Here is a 24544-nt window from a genome sequence, read left to right as displayed (position 1 = left end):
AAAATGTTAATATTATGAAACTTTCACTAAATCTGTCTCTAAATACTACCAGCATTGTGCTTACCCAAATAACAGGCACATGCATAGGTTAATCTATGTATACAATACTAAAATCTTACTGTACAATTCTGTTTCCGAAAGATCTTAAAACAATATACTCCCAAATTATGGAAAAAGGAAAAAAACAAGAAAACTGGGTGCATTTTACATAAATCAGCAATGTGGATCCACACAATTTTGCTACAGTCTTTCACTGCATTTTAAAAGACGAGAAACATTTTTATTGCATAAGTTATTAAGAATTAATTCTTGACCATTAAAATAGTGAAAACATCAGGCAGAATATGTCTGATGTCCACTACAGAAATATGAGATGTAGCCATTGTCTGTATGATGTCCACTTCAGATAAAGAAGATGTGTCCACTGTCTGTCTGATATAGAAGATGTGGCTATTGTCTGTCTGATATAGAAGATGTGGCTATTGTCTGTCTGATGTCAACTACAGATATAGGAGAAGTGACCACTGTCTGTCTGATACAGAAGATGTGGCTATTGTCTGTCTGATGTCAACTACAGATGTAGGAGAAGTGACCACTGTCTGTCTGATATAGAAGATGTGGCTATTGTCTGTCTGATGTCAACTACAGATATAGGAGAAGTGGCCACCGTCTGTCTGATATAGAAGATGTGGCTATTGTCTGTCTGATATCCACTTCAGATATGGGAGATGTGGCCATTGTCTGTCTGATATACACGACTGATATAGGAGATGTGGCCACCGTCTGCCTGATGCCCATGACAGATTTAGGAGATGTGGCCACTGTCTGTCTGATGTCCACGACAGATATAGGAGATGTGGCCACTATCTGTCTGATGTCCATGACAGATATATGATATGTGGCCACTGTCTGTCTGATGTCCACAACAGATATAGGAGATGTGGTCACTATCTGTCTGATGTCCATGACAGATATAGGATATGTGGCCACTGTCTGTCTTATGTCCATGACAGATATAGGAGATATGGCTATTGTCTGTCTGATATCCACTTCAGATATGGGAGATGTGGCCATTGTCTGTCTGATATACACGACTGATATAGGAGATGTGGCCACCGTCTGCCTGATGCCCATGACAGATTTAGGAGATGTGGCCACTATCTGTCTGATGTCCATGACAAATATAGGATATGTTGCCACTGTCTGTCTGATATCCATGACAGATATAGGAGATGTGGCCACTGTCTGTCTGATGTCCACGACAGATATAGGAGATGTGGTCACTATCTGTCTGATGTCCATGACAGATATAGGATATGTTGCCACTGTCTGTCTGATGTCCATGACAGATATAGGAGATGTGGCCACTATCTGTCTGATGTCCATGACAGATATAGGAGATGTGGCTATTGTCTGCCTGATATCCATGACAGATATAGGAGATGTGGCTATTGTCTGCCTGATATCCATGACAGATATAGGAGATGTGGCTATTGTCTGGCTGATGTCCATGACAGATATAGGATATGTGGCTATTGTCTGTCTGATATCCATGACAGATATAGGAGATGTGGCCACTATCTGTCTGATGTCCATGGCAGATATAGGATATGTGGCCACTGTCTGTCTGACGTCCACGACAGAAATAGTATATGTGGACACTGTCTGTCTGACGTCCATGACAGATATAGCAGATGTGGCCACGGTCTTTCTGATTTCCACAAAAGATATAGTCGATGTGGCCACTGTGTGTCTGACGTCCACGACAGATATAGGAGATGTGGCCACTGTCTGTCTGAGGTCCACGACAGATATAGGATATGTGGCCACTGTCTGTCTGACGTCCACGACAGATATAGGAGATGTGGCCACTGTCTGTCTGATATCCACGACAGATATAGGAGATTTGGCCACTGTCTGTCTGACGTCCACGACAAATATAGTCGATGTGGCCACTGTCTGTCTGATATCCACGACAGATATAGGAGATGTGGCCACTGTCTGTCTGACGTCCACGACAGATATAGTATATGTGGACACTGTCTGTCTGACGTCCATGACAGATATAGCAGATGTGGCCACTGTCTGTCTGATGTCCACAACAGATATAGTCGATGTGGCCACTGTGTGTCTGACGTCCATGACAGATATAGGAGATGTGGCCACTGTCTGTCTGATGTCCACGACAGATATAGTCGATGTGGCTATTGTCTGTCTGATGTCCATGACAGATATAGGAGATGTGGCCACTGTCTGTCTGATGTCCACCACAGATATATAGGAAATGTGGCCACTGTCTGTCTGATGTCCACCACAGATATATAGGAAATGTGGCCACTGTCTGTCTGACGTCCATGACAGATATAGGAGATGTGGCCACTGTCTGTGTGATGTCCACGACAGATATAGGATATGTGGCCACTGTCTGTCTGATGTCCACGACAGATATAGGATATGTGGCCATTGGTATCCACCATATATATTAGGATGATGCCTCTTACGTGTTATAATATTTGTGTCCTGCCTTCTTCCAGCACAACATTACAGTCCTTCTCAAGTTTGTTCCTCAACATATCTGTCATATTCCGTTCAGCATCATCACTCTTTAACTCCTTGATACTTAGCACGGGAACCTATATAAATCGATGAAAAATATTGATGAATTGATCTTTTATGTTCCCAGAACACAACAATAAACAATCTTAAAATGTTTCTCATTGTTTACCTCTGGGTAAAGATATGCTGATTTGAATAAATTTAAACCTACCTGTAATTTATATGTAATATAAATATACATAATTTCTTACCATAGAATTTGGTATAAAAAGTGTATAAAGTAACAGAATTTTAATTCATACTTACCTCAATGACATTGTAACCTAGTATTTTCAAATGTCGTTTCTGGAGTCTGAGCATCCCTAATGGATAGCCTCCATTATATGTTGTTTGCCGTTTGTTGTATACCAAGATGGCAATCCTGAAAAAAGAGAACAAATTATAAGAAAGTGTTGCTTTCAGGATTGTATTTGAATTCCTCTTCCTGATGAAAATGATAACTTTGCAGTAAAACGATACTGACAAATGATTATAAATTAACACACTGTTATTTTTCAGGGTTTGTCCAGAGAACAATTTTCTCATCGCAAGTGGTAGACTTTATCCAGTGCGAGCGATGAGAAAATTATTCCACTAAAAATAGTCTGTGATAAACTGTTTATCATCTATATGCAACTACCTTATAGATTTATCAATTTAAAAAAATCAATTACCACCATATTTTCCAAATGACTTCTTGGTCGTCGATCGCAAATCCTTGGTTTGCGCGGAGGAATACCATGAACCTAACAAGAGGCCCTTGGGCCTTAACGGTCACCCGAGTCCTACAGTATTAAATTTTGTTGTTGAAATATGAAGTGGAGATAATGATGTCAATCATCCCTACCAAAATTTGAGTAAAAAAAAGTTAAGTATAACTTTAAGTTAAGTTTGCCAGGACCATGAGTTGATCATTCCCACCAAGTTTCAGTTAGATTGGCCCAGTAGAACTTGACTTAAAATTTGAAATAGTTCTTTAAAATGGTGTCTGTGACAGCCATATTGGATTTCTGATTGACCCCTAATATAACAACACTTTGTCAAGAACATAAGTTGATCATTCCTACCAAGTTTCGTTTAAATCGGCCAAGAAGAACTTGACTTTAAGTTTAAAATAGTTTTTTCAAAATGGCGGACGTGGCAGCCATATTGGATTTCTGATCGACCCAAAAAAAAAAGATGAACTTTGACCGGGAAGACTTTTTCCACATACTTTTTGCCGACTGCTGTTTTGTCTACGTCATCGGCTGTCAACATCCGACAAATGTTGGTGACTTTGTGAGGTTATGGGGAAAAGGGGGTTATTTAGGCAATATTAAAAGATGATACTTAAAGATTTGATCGCTAGTTTCAGGCAAAATTGCTACAGACGCTCGATATCGTTTCAACGTCACACCGTCACATGTCCAGGTTGTGAAACCAAAACAAGATTGATCTGTCACAGTGTCGGGAAATATTTTGTTCTCCCAAGGTCCCGTTATCGCCATTTAGACGGTCTGACTATGACTGAACTTTCACTATAAACGTCAACCATAGAACCGTCATGAAGAAACGTAGGCCTATGGTTTTGGATATTGACAGCGATAAGTTCGTCTACAACGGTGAGTTCATCACTTGGCGGGAGGCAGACTTTGTACGATATGCTTACGCGCATATAGTCCGTGGTTAATTTATATAAATTAATGCAATACTGCTACTCTCAATATTTAAAGTCGTTCATCTATTTTATTTTTTCATTAAGTTGTTGCCGAAACATTAATTTTGACAATATTTAAATTTATAAAAAAAAAAAGAAGTCATTTTTGAATATTAATGAGTGACTTTTTACATATGGGTCATATCACTATGCCAGCCTTGTCAACAAACACATGTGTGTATGTTATTTCCAACTGATCATGAGATTGTGGTAGAAACAGATCACACGACTCGTGGTTGTTGAGTATGGTATTTATTTCACTCTCGTTAGTTAATTTTCAAAAGTTACAGAAAGACACTCGCTAAAGCTTGTCTTTTGTAACTTTTGAAAATTAACTAACTCGAGTGAAATAAATACCATATTCAACAACCACTCGTTGTGTAACCTCTATATAACTTACTATTGCCATTCATCAGATGTGATACAGTGTCAGCCACGTCTGACGTGTGTGAAACTGTGAAGTCAAGTAGAGTAACTTTAACTACCGATACTTTCTTTTTATGTTGTGAATGAACATTTTAAGTAAATCATTTTAAATGCTACTAAAAACAGTCCTACTTTACAAGCAGAATGAAACTTATTACAGCATGAAATGATATCATTCTAGCTTATCCTATGTAGCTGCCACTTGAACTTTGTAGTGTCTGTATTCTCCTTGTTCTAGAGGACAGAAATGTGAACATTCTATTGATGTGGTATATTTTGGTTTAAATAGCATGTTTATTACAAATAGGCATCATTTGTCTATGACCATACCCGATGTGTGAATGCTTGAAGGTACTGGGGAGTTTGTGGTAGGGGACTGGATCAAATGTTGTGGGTCTGTTCTCCTCATCAAGTCTGATTTCCATAACTGTAATAGAAGGTGACAAAACTTTATAATAACAAACAATTTGTCAATACAACCAAACATGATATGATAAAAATACAACTCCTATTTTTCAGTATAAAGGATGATCTGTCTTCTTATTAAAATATTGTTTAGATGTGATGGTGAAATCAGCATGTAAACTAAGTGAAATACAATACTTAAGCTTGTCATGTCATCAAAGGATAAGAATTTTAAAATATTGGTAAATGTCCCCTTTGGGGCCCCATCCTAGCCCCTGGGGATGGGACAGGAATTCCAATTTTACAATGTAATACCCTCTTCCTCCAAGAATAATTCTCACCAAATAAGAATAATTTCCAACAGAAAATTGTCAAAATATACCCAAAAGTGTTGTTTCCCTATATAAACTATAGAAAACTTTACCCCCTCCCCAAGGGAGAACAAATAGCTTGGGGGTCCTGAAATTTACAATTTAAATAAAGCCCCTGATGATTTTTCCCTCCATGCAGAAAAAATGACTGTAGTACCTCTGAGTCTGGAGAAGAAGATTTTTGAAATATTGGTTAATTTTCCCTTTGGGGCCCACCCTGGCCTCAGGGGTTGAGGTAGGAATCCCAATTTTACAATTTTGTAGCGTCATCAACCAAGGATGATTCTGACCAAGTTTGAAATAATTTCATCTGGTTCTTGAGAAGAAGTTGAAAATGTATAAAGTTTACACACGACGAGGGACGGAAAGTGATAGAAATAGGTCACTTGAGCAGGGGGCAGAGGGGAGGGCCTGAATAGGGGAAATAGAGGTAAAACCTTTAGAATCCTTCTCCTACCATAGGGATCAAGGGATTTTATCTTAATTTAGTGTGAAGCATCCTTGGGCCAAGGGGACCAAATTTTGCATAAACGGTGGGTGTGGCCCCCCTGGGGTAAAGGGTCGGGGTGAATAGGGGAAATAGAGGTAAAACCTTTAAAATCCCTTAATCATAATTTATACAAAATTGAGTACCCTTTACCTAAGGATGTTCCAGACCAAATTGGGATGAAATCCCTTAATCCCTAAGAAAAAAGAGGAATTTTAAAGGTTTACCTCTATTTCCCTTATTTGGTCCAACCTCTCTGCCCCCAGGGGAGGGGGGCAACACCCACCGTGTATCCAAAATTTAGTCCCCTTGGCCCAAGTATACTACAGACTAAATCAGGATAAAATCCTTTTATCATTACGCTGGAAGAAGGATTTAAAAAGTTTTACCTCTATTTCTCCTAATGGGCACCTCTCCTCCGCCCCCTAGTGGTGCCACACCAACTGTTTATACAAAATTTAGCCCCCTTGGCATAAGGATGTCCCATACCATACTGGGATGAAATCCCTTTATCCCTATGGTAGAAGAAGAATTTTAAAAGTTAACCTCTATTTCCCCTATTCAGACCAACCCCACTGCCCCCAGGGGGGCACACTCACTGTTTATACAAAATTGAGACCCCTTGGACCAAGGATGCTTCCAACAAAATAAGGTTAAAATCCCTTAATCACTATGGTAAAAAGAGGGATTTTAAAGATTTTACATCTATTTCCCCTATTCAGCTCTGCTCCGCTGCCTCCACCGACTGTTTATGCAAAATTGAGTCCCCTTGGCCCAAGGATGCTCCAGACCAAATTTAGTTAAAATCCTCTAAGCCAATCAGGACTAGTAGTGTTTTAAAGGCAAAGTTGACGGACAGACGACGGCACTGCGCCATGGCCTAAGCTTACCTGCCCTTAAAAATCCACTTGCCCAATGCCAGGGACAAACAGTTTTAGCTGTAGAACTGTAATTTAGTGAGATACACTTTTATGACAGTTATAACAATAACATACAAACCAAAAAGTTCATGAAAAACGACTTTCGTTTCGTTTTGAGGGAAAATCTGTCAATAGAATATTAGCCAATGTGAATGCCAATTGGTTACATACATATCCTTTAAAGCCTGCTAGTTATAGGGCTTCATGGTAAATATGTACTATATAGCCAATTTATTATTTGTCAGGAATACCTAGCCTAATAATATGGACAGATATCCGACAAAGATTGTATGATTTTATACCGATTTCATACACACATAATGAAAATCGCAAAATTCAGCAAATCATTGGACAGGATTGATGACCTACTGAAGTCAGTACAGCCTAGAAATTGTTTATATAATAATAAAACATTTTTACATATGACACAGTATAAAAACAGCGACATAACATATCTATTTTTATCTTAAGTATACAATATCACGTCTAGTTAATGGTTTGGCTGTATTGACTACTGATTATTTTAACTTTTTATTATCCCTGGCTGAACAAAGGTGGAGGGGGATTCCAGCTCCTTCAAACTTTCTTTTTTGATGTGTTATAAAAATCACAAGATTGCAGGTAAGTGATGAAAGTGAAATAGAATGTTATAAACAAAGAGGACATGACAATAACATAACAATGGATACCGATATCTTTGTTACAATAACATAACAATGGATACCTTTGTTACAATAACATTAACAATGGATACCTTTGTTACAATAACATAACAATGGACACCTTTGTTACAATAACATAACAATGGATACCTTTGTTACGATAACATAACAATGGATACCTTTGTTACAATAACATTAACAATGGATACCTTTGTTACAATAACATAACAATGGATACCTTTGTTACGATAACATAACAATGGATACCTTTGTTACAAACATTAACAATGGATACCTTTGTTTGCGTATGGCAGCAGCTTGTGATTATGGACAAGGTTTACATCCATGATGTTTTTGACCGATGTCCACACCAAATTCTGCAGGTAATTCTTTTGAGTTGATGGTAAGTCCTTTGGGAGTTTATCAGTGGCAGTTTCCTCCAGCATGAACTGAAAATAATTACACATACAAACTAAACAAGATTGGTCATGCAAGCAACATCCCCCTTTTGTCAGTAAATACATTTTGTATGTACACTTAGAAGCAGATATTCTGTTTATAGAAACAGTGAACTGGGACTCTTGGCTTTTAGTTACAAAAGATGCTGTTTCCATTTCCTATCTGATAAATCTTAACTTAAAAGAAACTGAAAATGTTACTGACAATTGGAAATGATTTTGACCATCTGAATTTCCAATTGAGCCAAGAAATTACCAAAACATTGGTCAGAGCAATAAGAGGTATATTTGTGCCAATTTATACTAGACAGACATGTGGAATTGATGTGCAAGTCAGGTAAAATGTTTCTGTCAAACAGAGGCCAAGACAGCCTTCTTTCATTGAGGGCTGTGACCACTGAATTGGCCAACACTACCACCAAATCCTAATTAATCGAGACTAGAACAGGGACAGGTCAGCAAGGGCCCGCCATTTGTCTGAATGTATATTTATATCCCCCATATTTACTGAGCAGAAGTCACAGTAATCATTTTGAATTTTGAATTATTGGTAATAAAGAGGTATGCATGTTTGTAATCTGACAAATACCACTTATCATCAAGTATGAAGAATAGGTACAGCAGTGGATCTCACCCAGTGTGTATATATTGGGTAATTTGGACCAAATGCACTATGTGTTTTAGGGTTGAGGCTAATTTGACTATTTTCTTTGATCATTGACACAGTCAGTGTTGCCGTCTAATCAGTTTGTCATGACACAGGGACAATCTGGTTAAAATACAGCACCTCATTATAATATCATTCTACCATAGTGAAGAGAAGCTGTATTTTAACGAGAAGTAACTTCCATGAATAATTCTATTAATACATCGGACGAATATGAAAAACAAGAGCTGTAGGATAGCATAGCTCGTCTATTCAAATTATTTTTGTAAAAAGTGCTAATAGTAATTGGGCCATTACAGGATGTTCCATCTTAGATAATAGATCAGGAAACTAGAACTACATTGTCGATGGCACACTCCGGCTATCCCCCCAAAGTACAACCCCCTCTCCGATAACCATATACAAAAATAAATTACTGTATAATGTAGAACTCATGGTTATGTTTGATTTGATAGGCTAAAAGACTATATGAACAAAAATTGACCCCCATGACTCCACCCCTCTGGCCAGTCCCTAGGGGTCATATCAAAATTCTGAAAGTTTGGTACACTTCCCCATACATATATCTACCATATGTAAAAGTTTAAAGTTCCTACTTCAAACAGTGTAGAAAAAGTTATTTTACTCCTTATCCCTCAAGAACCCATAATATTGTTTGATTTGATATGATAAAAGACTCTTTTTATCCCCATGACCCCCCCCCCAGACAGGGAATTAATTTTTGTTTGTACAACCTTGAATTCCCTTTCCCTAAGGATGCTTCCTGCCAAATTTGGTTGAAATCTGCCCAGTAGTTCCAAAAGAACTAGAACTTGCCCAAAAACTGTAACCAATTACAAAAGACTTCTGTTTTGGACCAATAATGAGCAAATATGGTCCAATTTGTTGCTAAGGAACCTCCAAGCAATTGCTGTAACCATATTACAATGCAAAATTAATTAAAAGTTGAGTTAAACACCAAAACACAGCTTGCCCATAAATTTGAACCAAGAGGGACGGGTCACCGTGGTTACTGCTATAGCCCCCCTATTCTATGAATGCATGTAGACAAGCTAAAAAAACAGACGTTTTAAGTGTTGTAAGTAGACAGGCTGATTTCAATGCAGAATACAAACAAGAGGCCCATGGACCTTAACGGTCACCTGATATATTTATACAGAGAGTTGATTTTTGTTTTTAACATGAACAGAAATATTATTCAAAGTGACAAAAAATAATAAAACCACCTTATTCAATATCTAGCATGCAGATTTGATACTGAAAAGTATTTGAAACTAGCACCTCTGATTCTAAACAAGGAAAATGAAGAAATTTTATCTTAGCACACGGACTCCATTGGGCCCCACCCTACAGCCCTTTGAGGTAAGGATGGCTCAAAATTTTCAAAGTATCAAACTGTCAACTTAGGGTTATAATTCCAATCAAGATATTCAAAGTATCATTTGCCATTATAAACCATAACAAATTTTGCCCCTGGGGGTCAGTCAGGGCTGATATGTGCATACCATCAAACTGCTACCCAATACTGATAATGCTAACCTAAATTGAATTACTTCCAATGGCAATGAAACAAATGTTGGTCCAAAATGTGATTTCCCTATATAAACTATAGTAAAGTTTACCCCCTTCCCAGGGGGAAACGTGAGAGCCCAGGGTCATGAAATTCACAATATTGGTAAAGCACCCTAAGACCCTTCCATCTATGAAGAGTATTTGATTCTACCATATCTGGGTATTGAGAAGAAGATTTTTGAAATTTCAGTCAATTCAACCCTTTTCGGCCCCACCCATCAGCCCCCGGGGGTCAGTCAGGGCTGATATGTGCATACCATCAAACTCCTCTCCAATACTGATAATACTAACCCAAATTGAATTACTTCCAATGGCAATTAAACAAATATTAGTCCAAAATGTGATTTCCCTATATAAACTTAAGTAAAGTTTACCCCCTCCCCAGGGGGAAACATGAGACCCCAGGGTCATGAAATTCACAATTTTGGTAAAGCATCTTAAGACCCTTCCATCTATGAAGAGTATTTGATTCTACCATATCTGGGTCTTGAGAAGAAGATTTTTGAAATTTCAGTCAATTCGACCCTTTTTGGCCCCATCTATCAGCCCCGGGGGGTCAGTCAGGGCTAATATGTGCATACTATCAAACTGCTATCCAATACTGATAATGCTTACCCAAATTGAATTACTTCCAATGGCAATGAAACAAATGTTGGTCCAAGATGTGATTTCCCTATATAAACTATAGTAAAGTTTACCCCCTCCCCAGGGGGAAACGTGAGACCCCAGGGTCATGAAATTCACAATTTTAGTAAAGCACCTTAAGACCCTTACATCTATGAAGAGTATTTGATTCTACCATATCTGGGTCTTGAGAAGAAGATTTTTGAAATTTCAGTCAATTCAACCCTTTTTGGCCCCACCCATCAGCCCCTGGGGGNTATGTGCATACTATCAAACTGCTATCCAATACTGATAATGCTAACCCAAACTGAATTACTTCCAATGGCAATTAAACAAATATTGGTCCAAAATGTGATTTCCCTATATAAACTTTAGTAAAGTTTACCCCCTCCCCAGGGGTACACGTGAGACCCCAGGGTCATGAAATTCACAATTTTAGTAAAGCACCTTAAGACCCTTACATCTATGAAGAGTATTTGATTCTACCATATCTGGTTCTTGAGAATGAAGATTGAAGATGAAGATATGGTCCCCAGCCCCTGGGGGCTGGGGACCATATAATTCACAATTTTAGTTGACCTTTTAAGGGAGACACAATTTCATATCATGTTTATGATGTATACCAAGTTTCAAAGAGATCGGTCGAAAAATAGTAGGAGGAGATTGCCGGACAAAAATCAAATACTGAAATGAACAAAGGGCAATAACTTTTGGCAAAAATTGTTGGATCAAAATTCTTTTAAGGGAGACACAACTTCATGTCATGATTATGATGTATACCAAGTTTCAAAGAGATTGGTCGAAAAATGTAGAAGATTGCCGGACAGACAAAAGTTTACTCTGGCCGGCCAGCCAACCCCATACCATAATACTCCCGTGAAATTTTATGGGCGTATAAAAAGTACTACGTTTTCAATTCACAGACAATCTGTTCCTCTGTCATGATGAACCGATTAGACGGCATGACCGACTGTGTCAATGATAAAAGAAAATAGTCAAATTAGCCTCAACCCTAAAATACATAGTGCATTTGGTCTAAACTACACAAAATGTATACACAATGGGTCAGGTCAACTGCCGTATTTGAAGGAAAACAGCTTTTTTCACGTACACAAACATAGCAGCATCCCGAATTTCAAAGAAATGTTGCAAAGATTTACTGTTTAGAATTTAGATACAATCAATTCAGAATGGCTGTATATTTCAGCCAATCAGTATACGTAGTAACAGATGGTGACTATATCTTAGGCTTAATGATCTTGGAAATGTGTCAAAATCAACTAAGTATTATTGATCTCCTATTATGAACAAAATTACATGTACAATGTATATGTACAATGTATGTGTCAGCCAGTCAGAAGCAACAGTTGAGACTTGAGTAAGTAGTATACGAGTTAAGCTTAATCAAAATCCAGTAATAAAATATTGTGCAGAAACTAATCAACCTATCAGAATGCAGAAGACTCAGTAAATATGTATAGAATAAGCCAAACATCAAACCCCAGTGAACATCTTTTATAAATAGTATATCAAAGAAGTTTGGCCGTTTGATGCAATGATAGATATTCCCTATGCATCATTACCAGCAAATTTCATTGTGTGGACACCAGTGTCAACACCTAGCAGCTTGTCAAAAACAAGATGTGGCAGCAAGATCCCTCCGAATAAATAAGGCTGGTAAATTATAAGGAAAATGTACCACACAAATGATATGTACATGTATTTGTTTTGGCCCTATTTTGACTTAATACTTAGCACTAACCCGTGTCATTTGGTGACCTTTGTAGTCAGGATATTCAATGTCAATACAGGTCTGGAGCAACTGCAGACCATACTCTTCAAAACTAAATGCTTTCCTGTTCCCTGTAATCATAAAATGTTACTTTAACATTTATGCTAAAGACAATGGCATAGTTATATTTTAAGTTATTAATACAGTGTAGATAAGTGTATTACAGATATAATATCACAATAACTAGAACACTTGACTGGTCAGTAAACAGCCCATGTGGCTCATCATACCCCACATGGTTTATTTTTAGTAACAGTGACTGGAGCTTAGAATTTAAAACAAGAGGCCCAAGGGCCTTAGAGGTCACCTGAGTTATATCATAGGTACTGGTAGCTTTATTTTATTGTTTAGATGTGATGTGGAAATCAGCATGTAAACTTATAAGTGAAATACAATACTTGTCATGTCATCAAACGATAAGAATTTGAAAATATTGGTAAATGTTCCCTTTGGGGCCCCGCCCTAGCCCCTGGGGATGGGGCAGGAATCCCAATTTTACAAAGTAATACTCTCATTCACCAAAGATAATTCTGACTAAGTTTGAGTAATTTTCTGCTGAAAATGGATAAAATATATACCAAAAGTGTTATTTCCCTATATAAACTATAGTAAACTTTACCCCCTCCCCAAGAGAGAACAAATAGCTCCGGGGTCCTGAAATTTACAATTTAAGTAAAGCCCCTGATGATCTTTCTTTCCATGTAGAGAAAATGATTGTAGTACCTCTGGGTCTGGAGAAGAAGATTTTTGAAATATTGTTTAATTTTCCCTTTGGGGCCCCGCCCTGGCCCCAGGGGTTTGGGTAGGAATCTCAATTTTACAATTTGAAACCATATTCCTCCAAGGATAATTCTCACCAACTAAAAATAATTTCCAACAAAAAAGTTGTTAAAATATACCCAAAAGTGTTATTTCCCTATATAAACTATAGTAAACTTTACCCCCTCCCCGCCCTGGCCCCAGGGGGTGGGGTAGGAATCCCAATTTTACAATTTTGTAGCCTCATCTACCAAGGATGATTCTGACCAAGTTTGAAAAAGATCCATCCACTGGTTCTTGAGAAGAAGTTGAAAATGTAAAAAGTTCACGCACGACGCACGACGGATGGAAAGCGATTAGAATAGGTCACTTGAGCAAAGCTCAGGTGACCTAAAAACAATATGCTCATCTACATCACAGTGTATCGCCATGTCTTTCAAATAGATCAGATTTATGTAATAGATTCTGAGATAATCTCTGGAAACGAAAGTGTGGATGGACGGACGGACGGCCGGACGGACAGAAAGACAAAAGAACACCATGATTACTAAGGCCACCTTCATCTCTGATGTGGGCCCGTGTTATAATAGTGTACTGTTATCTTTGAGCACACCATGATAAAAATGTCATGTTTGTTGGATATAGGTTTGGAACTTTTACATTTGTACAAACTAGAGTCTCAGTTTAAGAGTGTTTAAGAGAACCATTGAGTCAAGCCTATTAAATTTATTCAAAAAATACAGTATACGTTCATTTGCTGCAATTGTTTTAAGACTACTTTCACTAAATAAATAACAACCATTCTACATCCAAGCTTTTGGGTTCAGCCCTTCACTAGGTTTTAGATAGTACTAATTAAAAAAATGCCATTTTTGCTCTGGACTGGTATAATAATAGTTTCCAAAGGATTTCACACACTCTAATTTCTCCTTTCCAGTCATGCAACTCTGACTCTAATTGTCCAAAACCAAAGTAATGGCCAATGTCCCTTTCATTAAAGCCAAGCAGGAACACAAATCAAAATCTCAATACAACATTTCTAAAAACCCTATTTATTGCCACTTAATATAGGCTTCATATTTCCTTTACGGTGATCATAAGCTATGGTGTAAAACTGACTTAACATCATTCAAGAATTTTCTTACCACATTTACGGTCGATACTGCTGATAGTTTACTTACCACATTTACGGTCGATACTACTGACAGTTTATTTACCAAATTCACAGACGATACTACTGATAGTTTATTTACCTAATTCACCGATGATACTGCTGATAGTTTACTTACCACATTCAAGGACGATACTACTGATAACTTACTTACCACATTTACGGTCGATACTGCTGATAGTTTACTTACCAAATTCACCGATGATACTACTGATAGTTTACTTACCACATTCAAGGACGATACTACTGATAACTTACTTACCACATTCACGGTCGATACTGCTGATAGTTTACTTACCACATTTACGGTCGATACAACTGATAGTTTACTTACCACATTCACGGTCGATACTGCTGATAGTTTACTTAACACATTCACGGCCGATACTGCTGATAGTTTACTTACCACACTCACTGACAATACTGCTGATAGTTTACTTACCACATTCAAGGATGATACTGCTGATAATTTACTTACCACATTCACGGTCGATACTGCCGATAGTTTACTTACCACATTCACAGTCGATACTGCTGATAGTTTACTTACCACATTCACAGTCAATACTGCTGATAGTTAACTTACCACATTTACGGTCGATACTACTGATAGTTTACTTACCAAATTCACAGACATTACTACTGACAGTTTATTTACCAAATTCACCGATGATACTGCTGATAGTTAACTTACCACATTTACGGTCGATACTACTGATAGTTTACTTACCAAATTCACAGACATTACTACTGACAGTTTATTTACCAAATTCACTGATGATACTGCTGATAGTTTACTTACCACATTCAAGGACGATACTACTGATAATTTACTTACCACATTCACGGTCGATACTGCTGATAGTTTACTTACCAAATTCACCGATGATACTACTGATAGTTTACTTACCACATTCACGGTCGATACTACTGATAGTTTACTTACCACACTCACTGACAATACTGCTGATAGTTTACTTACCACATTCACAGACGATACTGCTGATAGTTTACTTACCACATTCACGGTCGATACTGCTGAAAGTTTACTTACTACATTCACGGTCGATACTACTGATAGTTTACTTACCACATTCACAGTCGATACTGCTGATAGTTTACTTACCACATTCACAATTGATAATACTGATAGTTTATTTAACACATTTACGGTCGATACTACTGATAGTTTACTTACCACATTCACAGTCGATACTGCTGATAATTTACTTACCACATTCACGGTCGATACTACTGATAATTTACTTACCACATTCACGGTCGATACTGCTGATAATTTACTTACCCCATTCACGGTCGATACTACTGATAATTTACTCACCACATTCACGGTCGATACTGCTGATAGTTTACTTACCAGATTCACCGATGATACTGCTGATAGTTTACTTACCAGATTCACCGATGATACTGCTGATAGTTTACTTACCACATTAACGGTCGATACTGCTGATAGATTACTTACCACATTCACGGTCGATACTGCTGATAGTTTACTTACCACATTCAAGGACGATACTGCTGATATTTTACTTACCACGTGCACTTGCACTGAAGCAACGGCTGATAACAGCTGAAGGAAACTTTCCTGCGATCATCATTCCAGTGACAAGTTTCAAGGGAGAAAAAATATCATCACTCTGGTGTAGAATATGATCAGATCGTCTCTTTCCATCCGAAGATACTTTTAACACAGGAAAATATTTTTTTGACATTGGAGCCATATCTGAACTCAATTCATATAATGTTAGTAAATTGTCAAAACAATGTGTGTATGTTTCTGATTCATCTAATCCATAATTAGCTACAAATTCACATAGAATTGCCAAAGACTTGATACGAATGCTACTACCCCTTCTCGTTGAATTTTCTATTTGTTCTATTACATGATGCACAAATTTGGCATGATGAAACTTTGCTGAAGATAGGCACATGATAACAGTGATCAGACATTCAACCTTTTCTACAGAGCATCCATAGTTTCCAATTGCCTGGAGTTGTTCAACAGAGTTCAAGTAAGACATGTATCGACTCATTTGTCGTAAATACATGCTAGGCATTGTGTATTGAGGATGTGATGGTTCCAAATCACAAAAGCGAAAGAACAGAGACCAAAATGTCTGTATGACAGTAAAAGAGGTGAAAATCATTCCACACCTCTTAAATGCAGATAGTACCATCTCAGCTTCAAACAGACTGTACTCCTCCAGATGGTTCTCCAGACCTTTCTCCACCTGTCTAAACACAGGTTCTGAGGTATAGCCATACACAAACACACAAAACATCAGCTGAGAAACAGATTTGGGATCCCATACCATTGAATCTTTCTGCATGTTACTGCCAACAGATTCTAGGAAAACACTTAGAAGATCATGACAAATATACGAATGAAATTTTACACAAAAACAAATAGTATCCATCGTCTGATTATATGATAAGGTCTTGAAATTCCTCACAGCACTGTCTTCAATTTTTTTTACTGTCCATTTTTTTCTTTTTTTCAGTTCCTTGCTCCAATCATTATTTTTGAATTCAGGCCAAAGTTTACGACACCAAAAAATCATCTCTTCAGTTACCTTAGCATATGGCCTACATTTAATTGTTTTGATAACTTCTTTGCTACACATTTGCTCGATTTTCTTTTGTTTGCTTTCCCCACACCCAAGATAAAACTGCCTGTGTATGGAACATCCTGATAAGGGGTGTAGCGTTTGATTTCTATGGAGACAATTAAACATCTTTCCATCTCTCATGCTCCTCTGTATCTTATAGCTATGAAATAGTCTTCCGAGGTAGAATGGAGTTTGGCTATAGAGTCCCATTCCTTTGTTCAGAATACGATGGAAACTGGTCCGCCAAACTGCCATTATCATTGCTGTTCACTACAAGTACAACAAAAGAACACAAAACAAAGTAAGTAAATAAATTTTGGACTATATGCACGATTGTATATTTAAATGTTTCTACTTTCAGACCTTTTTTAGAAAAAAATGTACATTTAGCTGGAAGCTAGAAGGCGACCGTAATCCTGTACAATTAAAATCTGTCACACTGATATAGGGCACAGCACATTGGTTTATGCCCCTTGTGTCAGGGCCAGAGGAAACTCTGGCTATCAAAAACCCTGTGCCAACAGGCATGATAGGTACTAGCCGGAGTTTCCTCTTGCCCTAACACCAGACTTAAGACATTTTGACATACAGATGTCTGGTGTGGGACCAGAGCACACTCCTATATGAAAACGTCAAATTCTCCGACACCGTTTGGTATCAGGGAGTGACTAATCAACTGTGGGAAAACAGGTTGCTAGCGTAAGTATTTATTTTACTGTTTTCCTTGTGTATCTCTTCATTGCCATCCTAGTGTAACTAAAGATATGGTACGGCTATTCTATCGGCGTATGTAGTGGATATAACTGGTGCAGTCTATTTGTTTACATGGGTGTTTACTTTTGAGATGACCGGATGTTGGGGAGTTACCGGAAGAGGTTTTGGCCATGGGCTCACTGCGCATACAGGGCCAGGAGGCTGGGGTTTAAGAGAGGATGCACAAGCAAAATCGGGGGCTTGCGTGGCTGGTTACTGGCTGACCTGGAGTATCTTCTCCACCCTGAGCACTGTATCAGTGCTGCACGTGTACTGTAGCAGTACAGCCCCGTTAGGATGTAGGCATACCGTAGGGCAGTGTGTATTGGGTGGGGATGGACTTCGTACATATTTGGTTATATCTATAGGCCTAGTTTACCACGTGGGGGGCTCTATAGATTTACTTAACACAACATTTCTTTTATCGTACACTATCTACTTTGTTACTCTGTATATTGTTGTTATAACAGTACTTTCATCATATTGAACGGCTAATACAGTCGTTTACTATTAAATCCATATCAGTGAACGTTATACAAAGTGTTGATTGGTTTGACTCTGAGCTGACCTTCACATCTGTCGGACCTGTGTCTGACTGTACAGACTGACGCAGTGGGACGTTCTTGGGGATTGCCGCCAGTCAGTTTGTCGGTTGTTTCGGGAAAAAACCTAAATTACTATACGATCACGTTCATCAACGTGTCGTTGAGGAATACCTTTATTGTTAGTATTTAGCAAGTCTGATAACAATAGATGTTCAGTTACACATATCAGTATTGATATTTATGATTCTAAGTTTGCAGAGTACATGTACATAGCATTTCATGAAATAGATCTACAGTTGACAAATAGGTCTAATATATACAGCAAGTAATCATTGTTTAAATAGAGGTGTTTTTTCATACAATTAAAAGGGTTTAACAATTGTGGTTTAACAATTAGTCAGAGGTATATAGACACCTTTTTATAAACATGGATACTGATCGACAGGTTAGTGAGTCGGACATTTCCAGATCTGATTGGGAGGAGGAGTTGGTAGACACGTCGGTAGTTCACACATCTCAGGATAGGCTATAATCAACACCAAAATGGGCTCCAAAACCTGAGTTAAAGCCATTTATTCTTAGTCAGGATATCATCTCGTTTCCTAAACGTAAGGATGGGGCTAGCAGGGAGGTAGAATCAGTAGAATCGCCACTCAGCTCAGAAACAGAGGAAAGTGAGAATACAGAGGATGAAATAAAAAGGGTGTTAGTAAGAAGGTTAACTTATAAGACAGTCTGCTGTACATTTTACCCCTAAAACTATGAGTTAAGGTAGACGGAAAGGAGGAGAATGTTAAACTCAAGATTAAAAAGGAAGTTATTAGTCCTATTCTCAGGAAGAAAGATTACAGTACTGAGAGGGAAAAGTCAGAAAAGTACAAGGGGGATACTGAGGATAATGAACCAGAGTTGGTTAGAAATAAAAATAGGAGACAGGTTAGACATAAGGTGTCGGGGGCAGGACCTGCATCACGCACCATCCCACAAACTTCATTTAATAATGATAAACACAGGGAGTTAGATGGACAGATAACTAACACTTCTCAGAGCAGAAACGTTCTATCAGTGGTAGAATCTAACCAAAATTTGTCCGGATTTAGGGTACAGAGAAAAGAATAACATCCAGATACCTTTAACGGTACCAGCAGTGACTGGCAAGACTATCTTGTTCACTTTGAACAGGTGGCTGCCTGGAATACTTGGACCAACAAAGAAAAAAAAAAAAACTAAGTATGAGTTTAAGGAGAACAGCCCAAAAGCTGTTAAGCAATCAAATGATAGGGCAGTTATCTGATTATAACTCCATTAGACAGTGTCTCACTCAGAGATTCAATCCTAAGGAAAGGAGTGGGGCACATAGGTGTACATTTAGGGGACAAAAGCAGGGTAAGGGCGAGTCGGCTCAAGACTTTGGGTATTCTTTACATAGAACAGCATTACTAGCCTACCCAGATTTATCCTCCTATTACCTAGAGTGTCAGGTAATAGATCAGTTCATAAACGGTCTAAATAACTTTGAGGTGAAAAAGAAAGTAACCTTTCGTCACTCTAAAACATTAGAGGAGGCTGTGGCAGGTAGTAGTCCACAGAAACCTACATATAGTTCAGGATCAGTCTGTGCAATACAATCTGATAGTACAGGGGGTCAGATATTAACAATAGAGCAGATTAGTAAGTTACTGGACAAGAAGTTAGCGGATCATAAAACAGGAAGGAAAGATAGTAAAAACAGGACTTAAGACAAAAAGGGGACTTGTTTGTTCTGTAAAGAAGAGGGTCTTTATAATTTATGAGGGACTCTACCAGACTTTTAAGGGACTTGAAAGAAAAACTAAGTAGGTCTGAAAACTAAAGGCAGCTTGGGTCGCGGCCGAGATGCCAGTCTATCAGGAAACAATACATACCATATGTATCTATAGGCCTAACACAGACTTGGACAAAGGGGAGAAAACTCAAGGGGTAATAGAAAAGAAAAAGGTGTCAGGCCTGCAGGTTCGACATAGTTCATATAATGTATCTTCAGGCATAGGTTGTCTGTATACAGATGTGCAGGTAGGTGCACAGTAAGATAACCTATCAAGGCTACTGGGGTCGGATTTCTTAATGAAATATGAAAGTGAAATTCAGCTTCAAAACGAAATCTTAGTAACCTCTCGGGGAAAAGTTCAGTTAAACAGAAAGATATATAACAGTGATAAAGTAGTACTCTCTTTTATTGCACCATCAGCAAGTGTTTGCATATCTTGCCTGAACAGGTAATTAGTACTGTGGATATGGTAACTAATGTTGAGAGTTTGAAATACACAGAGTTAGGTGAGCATCAAGAGAATAAACTCCTAAACAACTTTGAAATTCAAATAGACAATAGTCAAAATTTTAAGGGAGACAATGACTTAAAGGATGTCTCATTTTTTGGAAAGGGGTTCACGCGAGGACACTAGCCATGCTACGATAAAACACCACCATGCTACGCTTATCCAACTATTTATAGTCATGCTTTTGACAGGACTGATTGTGATGACTATAATTGGTACCGTTATGTCTGATCCGTTACACTATACAATACAAGTAGATAGTGTTACTAAATGCAAATGTTTGTGTTCGAGACATTGTCAGACAGATAGAGTATCTAAAGGTAGACCCAGGGTTTGGTATCCTCCGTAACTATACAGGTGGTACAGGTATGCTATGTATACCTCATCATGACCTGTACCAGGTTGACTGGGAAGTTACATGAAGTATAAAATTAGTTGTACATAGGTAGTTGATTTTTAAAACTAACTGTGGGAGACTATACTTTGAATAATTACAAATGTAGAGTGCTTACTGCTTAGATTTTAGTTTAGATAAAATACAGGACATGGGTGGGGGTACTGAAAACAGTGAGAACGGCTGTTATCAGTCATCAGGACTGAATTCTCCCCGATAGCAACGTTGACTGTGACCAGTCAAATTTATCTACATCCTATATATACATATGCTAGATGGACAGAAAAAACAACAACAGATTATGCTAATTAGTACTTCGATATCAAGGAAGTGATCTTCTTAGGACTATTAGTACATACATGTTGTAAAGTTATGCGATAGTCTAAGGGAGATAACCTACTTCATAATTACAATGGGTTTTATGTTTGTAAAGAAATGGGATTCAACAATTTAATGAAAGTAACTTTCAATAAATCAGACAGGTAAAATAGTGTTAAGGTATGCTGCCTAACACTGGTATACCTGTACAACAGTTAAGCTGTGACCTGCTATGAACATGTTTTTTATGTTAAATAAAAAAAAATTGGTCCGGAAATCCTCTAAACAAGAATGATATATTCCGTTTTCGGCCCAGATCAGTATGGCTTGTTGATAAGTCAGTCTCATGTACTACAGAATGGCGTTCCCTCAGGTGTCCACATTGTAAACAATTACAATAGGAGAAGTCTACTGGCGGAATTTAGCAGCTGTTGGTGATACATGTAATAAGACAGCACCTCATAACTCTCCGATACCAAACTGTGTCGGAGAAGTCCACGTTTTCATATTGGATTGCGCTCTGGCCCAACACCAGACTTAAGTCTGTCACTGTACATAAAACGTACTACAGCATAAGAGCAAAACAAATACCATAATGGTCAATGTTGAAGAAGGAAGGATTAAATATGAAGAAGAAAATGTCAGGGCTCGTATTCACAAAACCATTCTCATACTCAAGCATGGATTTTGAGCTCAAGCTTAATTTCTTATAATGTTTTCAATGTTTACATTTAACTGGTGGATCGATTGACATGATTTAAGCAGGTTACAAGAAAGTTGGTTTGAGTACAAAATTCATGCTTGAGCAGGAGAATGCATATGGTTTCATGAATACGGGCCCAGGGTGTTAGGGGCATGGAAACTTGGGCTAGATACTCATAGGTAGGCTATTTTATTTTTATTCAACGAATTTTATTTTATATATATATATATATATTAACACAAGGACTTCTCAATGTTTTCTTTATATTAACATATATATAAATGGATAAGATAACAGGCTTGGCCTATATCAATCTTCTCCATGCTGGTGTTATTAGTATGACATTATATGTGACACGCTACCACAATTGGTACAATTTTGACAGTTTTTTAGTGATCTTTAAAAATTCAGATCTTGTATCTGGAATGTTTCTTGATTTTTGACGAAGACTACCTATGGTGGTTCATTTTCAGGAAAAGTTTTATATCTAAGTAATTTGTTTTTGAAAACAGAACGCTAAACTCTGAGTGAGATTTCGTCTGTTTTTCAGCCGTAAATAGTACCCAAATTGGTACACCATATCATAGGCTATGGAATTTTTTATCTATTTTTATTTTTACAAGTTGATGTGCCGATTACAACAAAATATATTGCTTTTATAGATACCATACTGAACTATAATTGTATATATTCACTTTTATATCATCCGAATAATAAGGACCAGAAATCAACTGTCAAAGGAAAATGCTCAAATATAATTTTAAAGTACTATTCGAATAATTTTCTGACCGTGTACCAATTGTGGTAGCGTGACGTTATATATATGTAATTATAAGCTATTTATATTATTGTATTACACTCATACACTCAATCATACATTCATTCAGGTAGGCTATAAGGACCTGAAAATGTGTTACCGCTATTTATTGGACCTTGACCACAGGGACATATGCTATACTGATGGGTATGTTTATGTGTGTTGTGATCCATATCAGTAAAGCAAAAAAGTGTAATTCAGACATTTGTAACGAACCCCTGTGATCAATATAGTAGCAGAGGAAACTCTAGTAGGTCTTTTAGGACACATTATTGAGCATTTTAGCAATTTGCGATGATTTTTAAACTGTGGTCTTCGTTCCTATTGTAGGGAAGACTTCCCTGTGGCGAAGGGATAGGATTGATGATGTCTACCTACCGATCTATTGTAGGGGAAACATGCGGCCGGCTTCCTGATACCTATAGCCAAGTAGTCTCGCTCAACCAGACTCTTGTTATGTGGGCAAGCTAACAAGATATACGCCGAATAGAGAATAAGGGTACATTCGCGTTACCGGTTGAACCTGTAAAGAAAACGACAGGTACAGATCTGGACAGAGGCTGATCTCAGGAAAATTTGGCACGTGTAGATTGAGGGGTCCAGACATGCCTGACCGAAACTAAAATGCTGACTATTGCCAATTTGCGTTATTTCTTTCTAAAACAATGTCAAGTCACATTGTCACATGTAGTTTTTAAGATGCGTTATGTAATTCAGTGGACGGATGAAAGAAGGTCATAATATTCTTGAAAAACTGTTTTTTATTCTCCAAAACTGTGGATTTTTGGCTCTGCTTATAGAACGGTCCAAGTGTGTTCGTTTATCGTGGAAAATTTCTGCGCCACACGTACCGTTTCAACCGGGATACGCGAATGTAGCCTAATTACAAGTGACCAAGCGTCTGGTTGAACGAGACTATGCATGAAAAGCGCAGCCGCATTTTCGGAGGTTTTCGTCTGAGAACGAAATGCATAGTAGTCCCAATCAATTAGTCCTGAAACTGACCTCATCGTATACAAATACCATGTTCAAGCTTATGATTACATGAATCAGTAAGCTAGGAAGCATAAGGGGAAAATACTTATGGCAACACGAGGAATTACAATGAAGTTGAAGTTATTTATATTTGTTAAGTTTTGGCCGTAGACCCTGTGGCCTAATGGATAAGGCGTCGGCCTCCGGAGCCGAAGATTGAGGGTTCGAGTCCCTTCAGGGTCGAACACACACATTTTATTTTTTTATGTTAACATCCTTCCTTATTTACTCCTCACAAAGACAGAATTAACATTCACAAACTTATAAAGATTGGACATGTTATTGTCTTTATGAATTATGTGCATTCATGAAAAAAAACACTATCTGTATATCCCATTTCTGGTATTTCCTTGATGGTAATTAGACTATTGACCTTAACCGATGTAGCATGGAATTATGAAATATCATTTGCAATGAACTGTGTCA

General features: G+C 37.8%; 1 protein-coding gene and 1 non-coding gene across 2 annotated transcripts; one reads left to right on the top strand and one right to left on the bottom strand.

Moving 5' to 3' along the window:
- Positions 1–2494: 2494 nt before the first annotated feature.
- Positions 2495–23538, bottom strand: LOC110451084. Its single transcript, XM_021498940.1, has 7 exons — positions 23462–23538; positions 16164–17508; positions 12646–12746; positions 7858–8011; positions 5048–5144; positions 2863–2977; positions 2495–2633 (listed from the first exon to the last, which is right to left on the bottom strand). The coding sequence occupies exons 2-7, from the start codon at positions 17497–17499 to the stop codon at positions 2505–2507; spliced, it is 1932 nt and encodes a 643-aa protein (XP_021354615.1). The 5' UTR covers positions 17500–17508; positions 23462–23538; the 3' UTR covers positions 2495–2504.
- A 690-nt stretch (positions 23539–24228) lies between these two features.
- On the top strand, positions 24229–24301 carry Trnar-ccg. The gene has a single exon. It is a non-coding gene; the product is annotated as a tRNA-Arg (tRNA).
- The last annotated feature ends 243 nt before the right edge of the window (positions 24302–24544 follow it).

The sequence above is a fragment of the Mizuhopecten yessoensis genome, unplaced genomic scaffold, assembly GCF_002113885.1.
Source record: "Mizuhopecten yessoensis strain PY_sf001 unplaced genomic scaffold, ASM211388v2 scaffold5789, whole genome shotgun sequence".
Classification (NCBI taxonomy): domain Eukaryota; kingdom Metazoa; phylum Mollusca; class Bivalvia; order Pectinida; family Pectinidae; genus Mizuhopecten; species Mizuhopecten yessoensis.
This window is presented reverse-complemented; position numbering and strand designations above follow the sequence as displayed.

What these genes read in the sequence shown, in the direction of transcription:
- LOC110451084 (XM_021498940.1), bottom strand. Translation starts at nt 17,499, where the DNA reads ATGATAATGGCAGTTTGGCGGACCAGTTTCCATCGTATTCTGAACAAA. An exon ending in GCTGCCATACGCAAACAAAG is followed by an intron (nt 5,145 to 7,857) that starts GTATCCATTGTT and finishes CTTCTATTACAG; the next exon opens with TTATGGAAATCAGACTTGAT. An exon ending in TAGGTTACAATGTCATTGAG is followed by an intron (nt 2,634 to 2,862) that starts GTAAGTATGAAT and finishes CGATTTATATAG; the next exon opens with GTTCCCGTGCTAAGTATCAA.